Genomic DNA, 18906 nt, shown 5'->3' with positions numbered 1-18906 from the left:
CCACTGCACTCCAGTGTGGGTGACAGAGCAAGACTCTGTCTCAACAACAACAACAAAAGAGAGAGAGAAAGAATGAAAGAAAGAAAGAAGGAAAGACAGAGAGAGGGAGGGAGGGAGGGAAAAGGCAACCCACAGAATGACAAAAAAATTTTCAAACTGTAACTTATCATCTGATAAGATGTCCAAAATATAACTCTTATAACTCAACAATAAAAATACAAATAATCAATTTAAACATGAGTCAAGGAATTGGTTAAACGTTTCTCCAAGGAAGATATACAAATGGCCATTAAGCACATGAAAAGATGTCAAAATCACCAGCTATTAAGTAATGCAAATCAAGACCACAGTGAAATATCACTTTACATCAAGTAGGATGACAATAATAATAATAATAATGGATAATAATAAGTGCTAGCAAGGATGTGGAGAAATTAAAACCCTTATACATTGCTGGTGGAAATGTAAAATGGTGCAGCCACTTTAAAAACCATCCGGCAATTCCTCAAAATGTTAAACAGACTTACCATATTACCCAGAAATTCCACTCCTGGGTGTATTCAAGAGAAATTAAACCATGTGTCCATGAAAAAACTTGTACGTGAATATTCATAGCAGAATTATTTATAATAGCCAATGTCAGATATCCAAGAATAAAAGGAATGAAGTACTGATACATGTTACAATATAGATGAAACTTGGAAACAATGTGCTAAGTGAAGACGGCAGTCACAAAAGACCACACATTTTATGATTACATTTATAAAAAATACACAGAATAGGCAAATATATGTAGAGACAGAAAACACATTGGTGGTTCCTTAGGACTGAGGGGTTGGAGAATGGGGAGTGACTACTAATAGGTATTAGGTTTTCTCTTAGGGGAAATGGAAGTATTCTAAAGTTAGATGAGGTGATGGATGCACAATTCTGGATATAGTTAAAAACAACGAATTGTACACTTCAAACTTAAAAGGGTGAGTTTTATACTGTGCAAATTATATCTCGATAAATCTGTTTCTTAAAGTTTCATGCAAAAAACAAAAGCCCTGGCACAATGCAATTGAAACATTTCCAAAAAAATAACAATTAATGAAATGTATGTGGGCATCAAAATCTCCCCATCTGCCATTACTGCAAAATGACCAGGAAGTTTTATGAGTGATTCTACCAAATGCTGTAGCACATACATTCTCTATCTTATACAAATCATTCAATAAAAGATAAAAGGGATAAAAGTTATCCAACTCACTTCATGATGCTAGCAAAACTTTCATACCAAGTCCAGATAAATAGAGGAAGTTAAACAAAAATGTCAACTGACAAACGTCAATGCAAAAATACCAAAGTGTGAACTATTTATCCAGCAACATCCAAAACAAATTAATCATCAGAGGTTTAAACCTCAAGAAGTGTATTAGTCCATTTTCACACTGCTATAAAGATACTACCCAAGACTGGGTAATTTATAAAGGCAAGAGTTTTAATTGACTCACAGTTCTGCATGGCTGGGGAGGCCTCGGGAAACTTACAATCACAGTGAAAGAGGAAGTAGGCAAATGTTACAAGGCAGCAGGTGAGAGAGAGAGTGTACAAAGAAGGAACTTGCCAAACACTTGTAAAACCATCAGATCTTGTGAGAACTCACTCAGTATCACAAGAACATCATCGGGGAAACTGCCCTCATGATCTCATCACTTCCCACCAGGTTCCTCCCTTAACACTAGGGGATTATAATTCAATATGAGATTTAGATGGGGACACAAAACCTAACCATATCATTCTGCCCATGGCCCCTCCCAAATCTCATGTCTCTTTCACATTTCAAAACAAATATGCCTTCCCAACAAGTGCCCCAAAGTCTTAACTCATTTCAGCATTAACTCAAAAGTTCAAGTCCAAAGTATCATCTGAGACCAGGCAAGTCACTTCCACCTAGGAGCCTGTAAAATCAAAATCAAGTTAGTTACTTCCAAGATACAATGGGGGTATAGGCATTGGATAAATGCTCCCATTCCAAATGGGAGAAATTTGCCAAAACAAAGGAGCTACAGGTCCCACACATGTCCAAAATCCAGCGGGGCAGTCAAATCTTAAAGCTCCAAAATGATGTCCTTTGACTCCATGTCTCACATTCAAGGCATGCTGATGCAAAGGAGAGGCTCCCATGGCCTTGGGCAGCTGCACCCCTGTGACTTTGTACAACCCTCCACACTGGCTGCCTTCATGGCTGCCATTGAGCGCCAGTGGCTTTTCCAGGCATACAGTACAAGTTGTTGGTGGACCTTCCATTCTGGGGTCTAGAGAATGGTGGCCCTATCCTCACAACTCCACTAGGCAGTACCCCAAGTAGGGACTCTGTGTGGGGGCTCCAACCCCACATTTCCCCTTTGTACTGCCCTAGCAGAGGTCCCCATGAGGGCTCTGCCCCACACCAGACTTCTGCCTGGACATCCAGACATTTCCATACATCCTCTGAAATCTAGGCAGAAATTCCCAAAACTCAATTCTTGACTTCTGTGCACCTGCAGGCCTAATACCACAGGGAAGCCACTAAGGTTTGGGGCTTGCACCCTCTGAAGCAATGGCCCAAGCTGTACCTTACCCCTTTTAGCCACAACTGGAGCTGGAGCAGCTGGGATACAGGGCATCAAGTCCAGAGGCTGCACAGAGCAGGGTGGCCCTGGGCCTGACCCACAAACCATTTTTCCCTCCTAGGTCTCCAGGCCTATGATGGAAGGGATTGCTGCCAAGACCTCTGACATGCCCTGGAGACATTTTCCCCATTGTCTTTGGCTCCTCATTACTCATGCAAATTTCTGCACCTGGCTTGGATTTCACCCCAGAAAATGGGTTTTTCTTTTTATCACATCATCAGGCTGCAAATTTTCCAAACATTTATGCTCTGCTTCCCTTTTAAACATAAGTTCCCATTTCAAGTCAAAGTTCCACAGATCTCTAGGGCAGGGGCAAAATTACATCAGTTTCTTTGCTTAAGCATAGCAAGAGTGATCTTTGCTCCAGTTCCCAATAAGCTCCTCATCTCTATCTGAGACCACCTCAGCCTGGACTTCGCTGTCTACATCACTATCAACATTTTGGTCAAAACCATTCAACAAGTCTCTAGGAAGTACCAAATTTTCCCACATCTTCCTATCTTCTCCTGAGCCTTCCAAACTGTTCCGACCTCTGCCTGTTACCGAGTTCCAAAGTCACTTCCACCTTTTCAGGTATCTTTATAGCAGTATCCCATTCTCTGTGGTACAAATTTCCAGGATTAGTTTATTCTCACACTGCTATAAAGATACTACCCCAGACTGAATAATTTATAAAGGAAAGAGGTTTAATAGAATCACAGTTCTGCATGGCTGGGGAAGACTCAGGAAACTTACAATCACTGCAGAAGGAGGAGCAAGGAACCTTCTTCACAAGGTGGCAGGAGAAAGAAGAATGAGCAAAGGAGGAACTTACCAAACAATTATAAACCCATGAGGTCTCGTGAGAACTCACTCACTATCAAAAGAATAGCATGGGGGAAACTGCCCTCATGATCCAATTCCTCAACCCAAGTTCCTCTCTCAATACCAGGGGATTACAACTCAAGGTGAGATTTAAGTGAAGACACAAAGCCAAACCATATTAGGGGGAAAATGGCATTATCTGTTTGAGCTTTAGATACACATGTGTTCTGACTCATCAATTTTACTTCTAGATATATACCCTAGAGAAATTTTCGCACATGTGCTCTTGTAGATATGTATAAGAATATTCACAGCAGTAGAGTTCACAATTACCAAAAACTACATCAATGTTCTGCTTCAAAAGAATCAATGAGTTGAAGTGATGTCATACAATGAAACACTTATAGTAATAAAAAGTAACAAACCTACATGCAATACATACAAAAAATTGCAAATAAAACACTGATTAAAAGAACAAAATAGGCCAGACGCGGTGGCTCACGTCTATAATCTCAGCACTTTGGGAGGCCAAGGTGGGTGGATCATAAGGTCAGGAGATCGAGACCAGCCTGGCTAACACAGTGAAACCCCGTCTCTACTAAAAATTAGCTGGGTGTGGCAGCACGTGCCTGTAGTCCCAGCTGCTCAGGAGGCTGAAGCAGGAGAATCACTTGAACCCGGGAGGCGGAGGTTGCAGTGAGCTGAGATCTTGCCACTGCACTCCAGGCTGGGTGACAGAGCGAGACTCCGTCTCCAAAACAAACAAACAAAATAATAATAATAATAATAATAATACGTTCTATATGAACCCACTATATAAAGTTCCAAAATAGGCAAAATAAACTATTCTGTTTAGAGTTATTTATTGCTGGTACACAGATAAATAAAAGTAAGAAAAAATTATCATAAAATTGGTGGTTACCTCTAGAGGGTAGAGGGGAGGTGTAGTCAGTGGTAAAAACACATGACTCTATCTTCCCCTCAGAAAGTACATAAACCTCTGAGATTCTGACTCAGACTACAATTTAATGGTTTTAATTCAAAAATGCATCAAACCTTTAACATGTTGCAAAAAAAAAAAGTGTTGTGGCTATTTTTTTCTTCAGCTTTTAAGTTCCAGGGTACATGTGCAGGAGGTGCAGGTTTATTACATAGGTAAACGTGTGCCATGGTGGAGAGATACCATTTTATTTCAAGAGCTTAAGACTACTAAATTTTAACTGCCCTTTATTTCTGAGATTTAGAAAAAACATGGCAATAAATAATGAAATTTTCAACATATCAGAAGGATGGAAGGCCTATAACAATACAATTTTTATAAAAATTCCAAAAAACTTGAGGGAAAATTTACCCTACAGCCTTCCCCAAATGTCAGCCCAAAACAGAAAATTACATTGGTATTTGTTTCATTTATTTTCATTTTGATCAGATTCCTGGACTTTTATGGGTAATTACAACACTGTGCTGTGTTGTCGTTCACTTCTGTTTTGGAAGAATGAGATGTAAGATAAGTAGTCACAACACTTATTACCTGAGCTGATTAACAGAGTTATTCAAACGACAGCCTCTTGTTTGGAGTAGAATGAAGACAATATAAATTCAACATTCTGGTATCATAACAAAGCATTTGCCTTCTCTCATTTTCTTAATCTGTATCCACACAGAAGCACATGTACATATGGCTTTTCTTCATTACTAAGCCAATATAGTCACTATAAAATGTAGCTCATCATCCCAGAAATTAATTCATTTCATTACTTTGCTGGAGGGCCAAATCAACCATATGTTTGGTCCTATAAGACCAAACATAAAAGAAGTGGGATCTCCAAGCACCTTGGTATTGGGAATTATTTGTGTGGGCTCTGGGAGGAAGTGCCTCAAATACAATTATGGAAGCCTATAGTTTGATAAGACTTTACACAGTGCATAAAAACTAACAATTACAACTCCCAATAGTTTTAGACTGATTTAATAAGATTTAATGACTATACCAGTTGTGCATTCTAAAATAGAAATGGTAATGTGGCTCAGATGTTCTATTGAATAGACAAGAGACTAATAGGCTCTGGATTAAATACCTTATTCTGTGAACATTACTGCAGCTTTCTATTGGCAATTTTTACCACCTTATACATAAATGAATCATTCCTTCCAGAAGTCGGTTCAATACTTTACATTCCTCCTGCTTCACAGTTTAAACCACTTCACCGCTTTCCAATTCCTTTGGTGTTTCTTGTGTTGTTATTCTCACAACAGCTCTCTCCCACTTGGTCACTCTCCTAAGCAGAAATTATCTTATGGATCTAAACAGATACTTACTTCTTTTAGGCCAGCAGTCAGAACCTCAGCCCTGTTTCCACATTGAAAACGTCCTTTTATTTCCTTTCAAAGCAGGAAAATCCCCATCAAAAGAATCCACCATGAATTCCACCTGGAACCAAATAAGAAGAGAAAGAATGTGTCAGCAGAGATAAATTTCTGGTACCCTCAGGACTTCAAAACAGGGTTGAAAAGGGCAATTAGACTTGTGAGTATTCCCAATTCTATAGTCCATCCTAGTCTGTGGTTTAATAAGTCCTTATTCTAGTCCCAAAAGCTTAATAATTTAATTAGCTTTTTTGGGTTAGATTGGGAACCTAGCAACTTCTTATCATATTGTGGCTATGGCAAAATGCATTCTGATTTTTAAACAAGAAATTTATTAATATAAACCATATTTGGAATGTCCCCATGTATGTGCATGTCAGGGACTGCTTGTATTTCATTTTTACTGTAGCTCTAAATTCTTTATGCACACAGTAAAGATATATTCCTCACAGTTGGTAGAATGAACCCTCAAGAAATCAGAAATACTGGAAAGGTACACAGTAAGTGAATGTGTAAGCAACAATGCACACAAGGAGTGAAGGCAAAACACTAGCTCATAATCTGAATTAGACAGTGGTAGAGCATATCAATTCCCTGTGAACAGCGGCATGAATAAAGCTGAAAGATTAACCTGCTAGACAGAATACATAAAGAGAAAGCAGCAATAACATGCAACCTAGGGCCACAGCTCACCTTGCATCCGCCACTACAGCTTCAGAAATGCCGCACTTTTTTATTTCTTTAATGTTCACTTGCAATACAATCTGTCTTTTCCTCAAAGTCTGAGTTAGGTGATCCAGGGATAGTTAGAAGTTTGGCCTGAGAGGAGCCTGATTGGCGTCCCAGCTTCCCTGTCTCTCTCCTCTCTCTGTATTTGCTATGAGACCCTCTATAATAATAGAACTAATAATTTCTTTATTCAAGCCTAAACACTAGGAATTCATTTCCCTTTTGTTGGTGAGAGTAGGAAAAAAATGAACCTAATATAAAATAAACATGAAACTCTGAAAAATAATTATGATGGAAATATTAGCCAACTACCAATTGAAGATCTAAAATCTATACACCTAAATATTTTCCTTTCTTCATGTATGTATTCCTTCATGTATTAAACATCTTTTAAGTGTTTAATGTTTGTCTCAAACTCTTATCCTTAAGTCCATAGTAATTTTAAGAACCAAATTAAACATGCAACTATTTGAAAGAATCAGACTCTTACAAATTCAAGACAATATTTCTTAGAAGAATACAACTACTAAGAGTCATTGGAGTAAAAGGAGTGGTAAACAGTCAACCAGAAAATAGGCAAGATGAACATAGGTGGGGGTAGGGAAGGCCGGATGAGAAAGAAAGAGTGATGGGAAGAGGACCCATGCTAGGTGGGTCCCAGGTGCCAGGACAGTAACAGATGGGACCTGCCTACAGTCATATTTCACAGGAGTCGGTTTGGAGGAGGCTCTGCAATGGATATTGACATCCCCCTTCCAGCAGAAGGAAGGAAGCTCTCCCTGGATGTCTTCTTAAGCCCAGACCATATCCCATACCTCTGCCCTTTTTTTTCTAAAGGAGAAAAAGATTTCATTTATTCAAAGGCAACCTGTGTCTCTGAGCATAAAGCAACTCAGTGAGTACACAGGCAATGTCCCTATTTCAACAACCACATTAAAAAAAATACCTATTGAACATTTTTCTGTGTCATATAGTATTCTAGGAGCCACATTCCAATATAAATGACAGGCCATAAACAAGAAAATAAAGAAGCAGAACCATTTCAGATAGGAATTAGTGATTACGTGATTTGTTGGACAGGAACAGTGGCACAAGAGCAGTGTTGGTGATTTATATTAGATGGTCAGGGGAGCCCTGACAGAAGACATCACACAAGCTGAGAGCTGAATGGCCAGAAGAAGCAAAACCAGCAAAGACCCAGGGAAGCATGTTCCGTAGCAGAATAAGTCTCCAGGGCAGTATAAACTCCACCTGTCAGGTAAACAGAAATAAACACAAGGGCATGCAGCATGGTCACAAGAGGAGGAGAGAGGGTAGATGGACATCTGACCCACAGATTTTCATTGTCAGTGTGCCTTAATCTAAACTGAAAGAATGCCATTTAAGGCCAGACATGGTGGCTCACACCTGTAATCCCAGCACTTTGGGAGGCCGGGGCAGGTGGATCACAAGGTCAGTAGTTCGAGACCAGCCTGGCCAACATAATGAAACCCCATCTCTATTAAAAATTAAAAAAATTAAAAAAAAATTAGCCGGGCATGGTGGCATGTGCCTGTAGTCCCAGCTACTCAGGAGGCTGAGTGAGACGGGAGAATCACTTGGACCCAGGAGGCAGGGGTTGCAGTTAGCCGAGATCGTGCCACTGCACTATAGCCTGGGTGACAGAGTGAGACTCCATCTCAACAACAACAACAACAAAAAGAATGCCATTTATACAGGGGAGGACAGGACAGGATACAATTTACATTTTTGAAGATCATCCTGTCTGGGGTTTAAAGATGGAAGTGATGTGCTCAGCAAGAGAAGAAGCAAAGCTTTAATCTAATTTACTTGGTGCCTGGATTAATGTAGAAAGGGGAGATGGCAGTCCAGAAATAGAGTGGTGACAGTGGATTTGGAGACTAGAGAAAGATGGGTGGATTCTGAAGTTATGTTGAGAGAACTCCCCAATAGAGTGAATGGGGAGCAGACAACAAGAAAATAAAAAAAGAGGATTAATGATAAGTCCTAGATTTTTGTTTTTGTTGTTGTTGTTGTTTGAGACAGAATCTCACTCTGTCGCCCAGGCTGGAGTGCAGTGGCATGATCTCAGCTCACTGCAACCTCCACCTCCCGGGTTCACGTGATGCTCCCACCTTAACTTCCTGAGTAATTATGACTACAAGCACATACCATCACGCCCAGCTAATTTTTATATTTTTGGTAGAGATGGTTTCACCGTGTTTGCCAGGCTGGTCTCGAACTCCTGACCTCAAGTGATCGACCTGCCTCGGCCTCCCAAAGTGCTGAGATCATAGGCAAGAGCCATCACACCCAGCCAGAGTCCTCGGTTTTTGATTCTGCAGTTAAATAATGCACCAGGGTAAGGGAATGAAAATACCAGAGTATCGTGAGTGCGTGGGCATGTGAGAGAGAGAGAGAGTGTGTGTGTGTGTGTGTGTGAATAAAAGGTCTTCTTTTGATCATGTTAGGTTTGAGATATCAACAAAACATCCAAGGGATGTCAAATAGGCACTTGCTATCTAGAGAGAAAACAAAGGAGTAGGGGAATTAGCAACATGAATATCCAAAACATAAAACAGCTGCAGAATTAGGAATATAGATTAAGAAGAATATAGGGTTTCCTAAAACTCACTGCTATAGATTTCTAGGAAAATGTAAGAATCTAGAAAGGTAAACACAGCTCTCTAAGAGTATTTGTTAGCAACCCCTTGCCCCAGCTACCACCACCAAAAAGCTGTGAGTTTGAGCTGTAGTACTGGCCATCTCACAGGGCAAGAGACTACAGGTCAAATTCCAGACCTGCCCAAAGTGGAGATTCCAATGAACACTCAGTCACATATTAACTGGGGACTACCAAAACCAAGACTCAAAATATGAAAATAAACCAGGAAGTTATTGAAATCAGAGCTCTTATCATCTGCATGATCCAGATAACATCAAACTTTAATCTTGCATTAAAATCATCCACAAACTGGTAGTGTCACTAAATGCCTGATAGAAAGAAATGTGAATACACTTTGGAAGAACATACCCTCATCTTAGACCTCACATTATTCCTACAAAAACAGTTTAAAATACAATGACCAGCACACAGTCAAAGATAACCTAGTACACACACACACACACACACACACACACACACACACACAAAGACACTAAAATGGAGAGAGAACAGACAAGAGAAACAAACCTACAAAGACCTGATGTTGAAGTTATTACATATGACTAAGAACGCAACTATAATGACCACTTTAGTAAAAAACAAAATTCGAGCTTGAAATTACCAGCAGGGAACAGGAAACTATTAAAAATGATATAAGTAATCTGAAAAACAAAACAAACCCAGAACATCTATGATTAAAATATTAAAAATTTTTAAAAGTTCACAAAGTATGGTTTGCCAGCAGATTAGACATAGCTAATGAAAGCATTAATGAGTTGGAAAGTAGGTCAGAAGAAACTATTGAAAATAAAGTACAGAGAGACAAAAATATAAGAAAGAAATGCAGAAAAAAAAGGCACAGAAAATAGGACAAGGTGGTCTAGCATACTTTTAATCTACATGCCAAAAAGAGGAGAGAATGGGACAGAGGCAATGTTTAAAGAGATAATGTCTGAATTTTTTCAGAATTGGAAAAGAATTGTGACAACTGTGTCAATCTTCTTCTCAGTTCTTGAATTGGCTGCTTAGCTAGCTAGTATTCAAAATGCTTTATTTTCTAATGCATTTATTGAAAGCTATAAATTTCACTCTGATAACTTTTAACTGTAGTACAAATTTTTTAAATATAATCTTTTTCTTAATTTTCCTCATCACCTCTCTTATAACTTATGGATTGTTTTGAATTGTAATTTTTCTAAGTATTTTTATAAATATTTGAGAGTCTTTTATGTATTTCTAATTCTTTATTTTCATTGCACTGTAGTCAGAGTATGGGTATATGATATTAATTCTTTGGGATTTGTTGCAACATTTTAATGAATATATGGTACTTTTTTTAAGTTTCATATACACTTGAAAAAAGTGTATTCTTTGTCACATGCAAAATTCTATGTAAAACTATTAGATCAAACTTTTCAAATGTGTTTTTCTAAATGTCTATTTTTTTAGATGTTTGAGTCATCGTTTTCTGAAGGAAGTATGTTAAACTTCCTACTGTTATTGTGGCTTTGTCAATTTCATCTGTTATTCTGTCAGTACTTGGTTCAAAAATTTGGAAATAGTTATTATTATACATAGGATTATTATTGATATAACTTCTTGGGATTTTTTTAAATTTCTTTTTAAATATTTTCTTTTTCTGTTTTAATCTAATATTGTTTTTGGTTATTAATCTTTATCATTTTATTTTCATATTTACCTGGCATATATGTTTTAGTCCTTTGTCTTTCAACATTTTTGCATCCTTATGTTTTACATTTGTTTCTTGAAAATATAGACTAGATAAAATCTGAGTATATCTGTCATTTACTTTTGTTTATCCATTCATATATTTTATGATTTTTTAATATACTTGAACTTATTTCTGACACCTTGTTCTGTTTTTCATATATCTTCTATCCACTTCTATTTTATTTTTTGCTAGCTTCCACTAGGTTGATTAAACTACATATATTTTCTGTCTTTTCCACTATTTGTTTATAAATTATCTACTATATTTTTATTATTTGTGTATCTACGCATGTTTTTTACATACATACTTACATTTCTGTTGTACAAACAAGTATAACATCAATCAATATCTCTATTCTCTTCTAAGACAAAAAAATTAGTAATAACGTCCGTCCAAACTTTCTACACTCTCAAACCTCAATTCACGATTAATATTGTGTTATTTATTTCTGTACAGCCTATAAAATCATATACAAACAAAATATTTTTCACTTTTGCCCTCATTACTATAATCTTATTTTATCGTGGACATGCATTTAAATATACCACCACGTTCTACAGTGTTTCTGTGCTCACAATTACTTCTTGCACCCCACTCCTTCTTTATGAATTCACATATATTGCTTAAGTATATTATTTTGTATATTTCATCTATCTTGCTGTAATCTTATTTTTATATATTTATTTACTAATTCATAGGGACAGGGTCTCACTCTGTCGCCCAGGCAGTGTGCAGTACTGCAATCATCGCTCACTGCAGCCTTGAACTCCTGGGCCCAAGAGATCCTTTCACCTCAGCCTCCTGAGTAGCTGGGACTACAGGCACATGTCACCATACCCAGCTTGTGTGTGTGTGTGTGTGTGTGTGTGTGTGTGTGTGTGTGTGTGTGTGTGTGAAAGAGACAGGATCTCACTATGTTGCCCAGGCTGGTCTCGAATACATGGCCTCAAGCAGTCCTCCCACCTCAGCCTTCCAAAGCTCTGGGATTACAGGCATGAGCCACTGTACCTCTCATTTAAATAATAACAAGTATTTGTACACTAAAAATATTTTTGTTTTGTCCACATTCTTACATATTCATTTATTGGCAAGAATTTTAAATGAAAATATTTCCTTAGAGTTTTAAAACTTGATTTCATTGTCTTATTTCTTCATTTATTTATCATGGAAGCCTATCAGATTGTTGCTTCTTTATCAGAACTCTGAATTTTCTCTGTTGTGTTTTAGGATTTTCTTTTGAGGTTTTACAGTTTAATGACAAGATTTCTCCATATATTTACACAACTTATTTATATTATTCAACCATTTCAATCTGAGAGTTTCTTCATTTCTGGAAAATTGTCAGTATTACAGTTTTAAACATTAACTCCACTATTCCCTCCATAAACTTCTGGAACTCCAGTTAAAGGTAATTGGACCTTCTCATTTTCTATTCCTTCTCTCTCATTTTTTCTTTTCTATATTTCATCTCATTATGTCTCAGTGCTGATTCCTGGAAGGTTTACTCAATCTATCTTCCATTTCACTGATTCTCCCTTCAGTTTTGCCTAGTCTATTATTTAATCAATCCCCCAAGAATTTCAAATTACTATATTTTAGGCTATTTTTTACATTTGCTTGCTCCATTTTATAACCTCGTGTTCTTTCATCGTGTTCACTATTTCCTCTTTTATCTTTTTGGGCTGCTTTTAAACATACTTACTTAGTCGAATTCATTTCTTCTCTTAGCTCTTGCTTCTTAGTTATGCATTCACCAGATGGGAGGAGGATGTAGGCTGATTTTCTTGGAACTATCTCAAATATTGTGTCATCCTCCTCTATGACCTTGTTTCCCATCATAGGTCCTCCTTGAGTTTCTTTCTCTGGGTCATCAAGACCTCTCTGGATACTGGTCTATTGATTGCCTTTGCTCAAACCCTACTGTGGACCCTTGCCACTCAGTCGCAGGGAGAATGTAAAGCCGGGTCCAGCAACCTGATGTTCACAGGTCTGAGGTCATAGATGTTTCCGGTTACAGCTCTGAATGGGAGTGGTCAGTTTGCTCTTTGCTACGACTGAGGCTGGAGGACAGATAGCACAGTCCCTCGTCAAGAACAAGCAGCAATTTTCCCAGCTTGTGGGTTCACGTAGGAGCTCAGTTTCTACTCCTTGCTCAGCGTGACTCCTACAAACTTGTTTCCCAATCCCATACAGGTGTCAAAAGCTGGCCATTGCCTGGGGCCAGCTCAGTTTATCCTCTGCTTCCATCTAGAGTTTCCTACATGATGCTTGCACCTTTGAAAGCACTTTAAAATATTTCATTCAGAATATAAGAAGGTGACTGGAATATAAGAAGGTAATTTGTTACATTCAATCCACCAATTTGACTAGAAGTCAAGAGCTACTTTAAAACGAATATTCCATTTTGTTTTAAATCTTGAAACATCTCTGCATGTCTGAACTTAGTTGATACTGGAATACAGACATATCCGTGAGTAGAATTAAGCAACCCTTTGTGCTCAGATGTCTGTCTGTTCCCGTCTACTTGTATGGGGTCAAGGGGCCTCATGGGGAAAAAGTTCAAAAGTATTCGATAGCACCATTTCGGTCCTTAGATAGAAATCTGAAGCACAGCAATAGGTATGTTAAAAACTAAACTGTGGTGTGGATTTTAGGGACCCAGACTGGACTAACAACTTTGTGGCAAATATAGCACTGAGAAGCAAAATAATGTATAAATTAAAAGAAATATAAATCCCTTGGGCCAAGCAACTGTAAAGCAAAGCCCCTCTGTGAGGGTAGACATCAGAGTAGTAGATTCTAGTTCCCCATAAGCAAAGGCAAGGTAAGTAATAGCAGAGAGTATGCAGGCAGTAGAGAGAATGGAGCATCTAAATTGGCAAGTTGCATGTCACAGGCAACAGCACCTACAAAATAGCTGTGTGACTGGCATCTGGCATGCATTAGGCCCTCGCTTGTTTGCTGCTGGCCAACTGAAAAGAGATCAAGGGCATTAGGCTGAGTGGGGCACCAGGGATGCAACTTGTGACAGAGACAGAGAGAAACAGTGAAAATGACCCCTGGGAGGTTGAGAGCAGGTGAAGTGGAACCAAGTGACAGTGGAGACAGCCACGTGCTGACTTGAGAGCCCGTGGAGACATCCTGACTACATGAATCCCACTGCTGTGTGAAAGAGAACTTCTTAACAAGGCAAAGAATTCCAGATGTCAAAGTGCCTCAATGGTGCCAGAGACGAGGGGAGGCCTGTGTCACTTGTGTGATGGACGATTTTGGTAAAATAAAGATTTGCCAGATTCTTAGAGGAAATAGTGACCAACAAAAGCTGAAACAATAACAACTCTATGCAAAGGTTTCAGAAAATTAAATACTTCCACATTATTCTACTTCACTGTCACAGTAACTATGTGAGAAAGTCACTGTTAGCCTTTGTTTTTACAAATGAGAGAATAAAAGTTGAAGTTAAGTGACTAAACTAAGATATCAGATTTAGAAGGGGTCAGAATCTGAATTCATAGCTACCTTATTCCAGAGACAATGTTCCTTTAACTATAGCTTCCTGCACCATTTCCCACAGACTGTATCTATTAATATATGATACTCGCACACACATTTTCCTGTTTATGGTGATTGGCTTTAGCTTCTCATGTATCAGTAAGTTAGAAGTATGTACCAGCATACCTTGTTTTATTGCACTTGGCTTTATTGTGCTTTGCAGACACTGCATTCTTTCCAAATTAAAACTTTGTGGCAATCCTTCATCAAGCAAGTCTACAGGCACCATTTTTCCCACACCATGTGTTCACTTTGTGGCTCTGTGTCACATTTTGCTAATTCTTGCAATATTTCAAGTTTTATTATTATTATATCTGTTGTGGTGATCTGTAATCAGTGATCTTTAATATTACTATTGTAACTGTTTGGGGGGGGCACCGTGAACCACAGCCATATAAGATGACAAACTTAATTGATAAATGTGTGTGTTCTGATTGCTCTGCCAACTTGCTGTTCCCCCATCTCTCTCTCAACACAGACTTCTCTATTCCCTGAAACACACAATATTGAAATTAGATCAATTAATAACCCTACAATGGCATCTAAGTGTTCAAGAAGGAAAAGTCGCACACCTCTCACCTTAAATCAAAAAGTTAGAAACAATTAAGCTTAGTAAGGAAGGCATGCCGAATGTCCAGATAGGCCAAAAGCAAGGCTTCTGTGCCAAACAGCCGAGTTGTGAATGTAAAGGAAAAGTTATTGAAGAAAATTAAAAGTGCTATTTCAGTGAACACACGAATGATAAGAAATCAAAACAGCCTTGTTGCTGATAGGGAAAAAGTTTTAGTGCGCCAGATAGAAGATCAAACCATCTACAACATTCCCTTAAGCCAAAGCCTAGCCCATGTAAGGCGTAACCCTCTTCAATTCTATGAAGGCTGGCAAAGGTGAGGAAGCTGCAGAAGATAAGTTGGAAGATAGCAGAGGTTAGTTCATAAGGTTTAAGGAAAGAAGCCATCTCCATAACATAAAAATGCAAGGTGAAGCAGCAAGGGCTGATGTAGAAGCTGCAGCAAGTTATCCAGAAAATCCAGCTAAGATCATTGATGAAGATGGCTACACTCAACAACAGATTTTCAATGTAAACAAAATAGCCTTCTTTTGGAAGAAGATACCATGTAAGACTTTCATAGCTGGAGAGGGGAAGTCAATGTCTGGCTTCAAAGCTTCAAAGGACATTCTGGCTCTCTTGTTAGGGGCTAGTGCTGCTGGTGACTTCAGTTGAAGGCAATGATCATTTGCCATTCCTAAGGTCCTTTAGAATTATGCTAAATCTACTCTGCCTGTGCTATATAAATGGAACCACAAGCCTGGATAACAACACATCTGTGTGAGACATGATTTACTGAATATTTTAAGCCCACTGTTGAGACCCATTGCTCAGATAAAAAAGATTCTTTCAATATATTACCACTCATTGACAATGTACCTGGTCACCCAAGAGCTCTAATAAATGTACACAGGAGATTAACGTTGTTTTCATGCCTGCTAACACAACATCCATTCTGCAGCCCACGGATCAAGAAGTAATTTTGACTTTTAAGTCTTCTTATTTAAGAAATAAATGTCATAGGTTATAGCTGCCATAGATTATGATTCCTCTGATGGAACTGGGCAAAGTAAATAGAAAACCTTACGGAAAGGATTCTCCCATTCTAGATCTTGTTAAGAACATTCGTGATTTATGGGAGGTCGTCAAAATATCAAGATTAACAGGAGTTTGGAAGAAGTTGATTGCAAACCTCATGGAGGACTTTAAGGGGTTTAAAACTTCAGTGGAGGAAGCCACTGCATATAAGGTGGAAATAACAAGAGAAGTGGAATTAGAAATGGAGCCTGAAGATGGGACTGAATTGCTGCAATCTCATGAGAAAACTTGAACAGATGAGGAGTTACTTCTTATGGATGAGCAAATAAAGTGGTTTCTTGATGAAATCTACTCCTAGTAAAGATGCTGTGAACATTGTTTAAATGACAACAAAGAATTTAGACTATTACATAAACTTAGTTGATAAAGCAATGGCAGGGTTTGAGAGGACCGACTCCAATTTTCAATAAATTCTACTGTGAAAAGAAGGCTATAAAACAGCATCACATGCTACAGAGAAATCTCTTGTGAAAGGAAGAGTCAATCAATGTGGCAAACTTCATTACTGTCTTATTTTCAGAAGTTGTCACAGCCACCCCAACCTTCAGCAACCAACACCCTGATCAGTCAACAGCCATCCACTTGGAGACAAGACTGCCCAACAGCAAAAAGATAATCATTAGCACTTTTAAAGTATTTTTAATTAGATTGTGTGCATTGTTTTACACATACTGCTATTGCATACTTACTAGACTACAGTATAGTATAGTCTGTTATACATAACTTTTATATGCGGTGGGAAACCAAAAAATTTGTGACTCACACTATTGCAATATTCACTTATTGCAGTGCCCTGGAGCCAAGCCTGCAATATCAGCATGGTATGTCTGTATTAACATTTTACAATCACTTTCATCCTACATTTTTATGATGTGAATAGAAATATGCAATGAAGTTAGCATTTTCCATGTAGCAAGTTTTAATTTAAGGGATATGGCATGCTGTAGCCCTCATTATACTATAATTAGTTTCTTTGCCTTTTATTTCTCGTCCTTTCTCAAAGACCTACCTCCCATGAGTTCTTTGAGGGTGAGGACTGTGTGTCTCATTCCCTTTTTGTCTCTAGCACCTTGAAGCTGCCTCCCACAGAGTGTGAACCCAAAATATGTTACGAATCAATGAATGATCAGGGCAATGATTTGTATAATGCAATAATTACCTAAAGGGAATTTTTAGAGCATCTAATTTATATCCTAGTTATAAATTAAATGCTGGGAGTTATGGTATTTGTTTGCTTATGGCAAGATTTTTCAAATGCTTTCATAGTTAATGCATTATATATATGTGTGTCTGACGATGAAGGTAATGACTCTCTTATCACTTTATCTTTGAAAGACAGTTTTTGATCTGAGAGGAGCTTTCTGTGTAAGCTGGTCAACCTAGTCCTTTCACCAGTGATAAAATTTTGATGTAGAAAATTTCAGAGGGTTTAAATGACCTGCTTAGTCATACAGGGAGAGATAAGAAGAGAGTTAGGGTGAGAGTCTCACAGTTCCCAGCGTGGAGATCTTTTTACTCTCACAGACTGTCTCTCAATCCTGAACCCCCCAGTATTATCTATTCCCTAAAGAAAACTCATCTGTCCCTTCCACAAAGTGAAATGTTTGTTAGATTCAATTAAATATCCCAGGCACCCACACAGCAGGAAAACCAAGTTCTGTCAGCAGGGATTTAACTTGCTTTTAAATTGCTAAAAGAAAGTCAGAACCATTTGCACAAGTGAACACACACACAGTCACACACAGCAGGCCAATATTTAGTTGCTGAAGTTTTGTGATTGTGGAAATGTTCTAGCAGCAGAAGCCTCACTTTTGAGCAACAAAAGTTTTTTTTCCCTGCACATTCCTGGATATAGTGACAAGAGGGCCAAGCATGATGTATTAGTCCAGTCTCATATTGCTATAAAACACACTACCCGAGACTAGGTAATTTGTAAAGGAAAGAGGTTTAATTGACTCATAGTTCTGCATGGCTGGGGAGGGAAGCCTCAGGAAACTTACAATCATGGCAGAATGGGAAGCAAGCACATCTTACGTGGCGGCAGGTGAGAGAGAGCATGTGAGAGTGCAGGAAAAAACTACCATTTATCATTTATAAGACCATCAGATCTCGTGAGAATTCACTCACTATCACAAGAACAGCATGGGGGAAAACGCTCCTATAATCCAATCACTTCTCAACAGGTCTCTCCCACAACACCTGGGGATTACAATTCAAGATGTGACTTGGGTGGGGAAACAAAAGCCTAACCATATCACATGGGGACCATCAATCTATCTGCCAGTCCCTGGACAGCTCAGATTCTGGTAACAGAGTCCTCCCAGCAGAAGCAGCACACAGACCTGCTCACCACTCTGCATATGTAGCTGGACATAGGCAGCCACCACAGGCTCCTTTCCAATCCCATACCTGCCCCTCTGGCCTGTGGCCTCACAGTCCCTGCACAAGAAGAAAGGAGCTTGGTGCACTAGCTACTCCAGTCTGCCTCAACCCAGCCTAGGGTGTAGGGTCAGAACTGGGTAAGACCAAGTCTATAACCAAACTGATCTTTACAAAGAATTGACCTCTGCAGAATACAGAAACAGGCATAAGTCAGTTCCTACCAGATGACAGCCAGAGAAAGAACCACTATCAGATGCTCATCACAAGTTAATCTACTTCTTGATCAATCTGTAACTTCTTCCTTTGTACAGTTTTATTATTTCACTTTTCATGAAATATTTTAAATAAAATCTTAGCAAGTTTGCATTAC

General features: G+C 38.6%; 1 protein-coding gene across 8 annotated transcripts in view; it reads right to left on the bottom strand.

The window, feature by feature from the left end:
* The window catches only part of LOC117979235 (WW domain-binding protein 11-like), a 268867-nt gene that overhangs the window by 136013 nt on the left and 113948 nt on the right, over positions 1 to 18906 (bottom strand). For all 8 annotated transcript variants that reach the window (XM_063594550.1, XM_063594547.1, XM_063594549.1 and 5 more), the window contains exon 2: positions 5781 to 5892. In XM_063594550.1, the coding sequence (XP_063450620.1) occupies positions 5867 to 5892 (26 nt within the window). In that variant the 3' untranslated portion in view covers positions 5781 to 5866. The remainder of the gene's footprint in view (positions 1 to 5780; positions 5893 to 18906) is intronic.

This window comes from Pan paniscus, chromosome 12 (assembly GCF_029289425.2).
Source record: "Pan paniscus chromosome 12, NHGRI_mPanPan1-v2.0_pri, whole genome shotgun sequence".
NCBI classification, from domain to species: Eukaryota; Metazoa; Chordata; class Mammalia; order Primates; family Hominidae; genus Pan; species Pan paniscus.
Note: the sequence above shows the minus strand (reverse complement) of the source record. Positions and strands in the feature narration are given on the sequence as shown.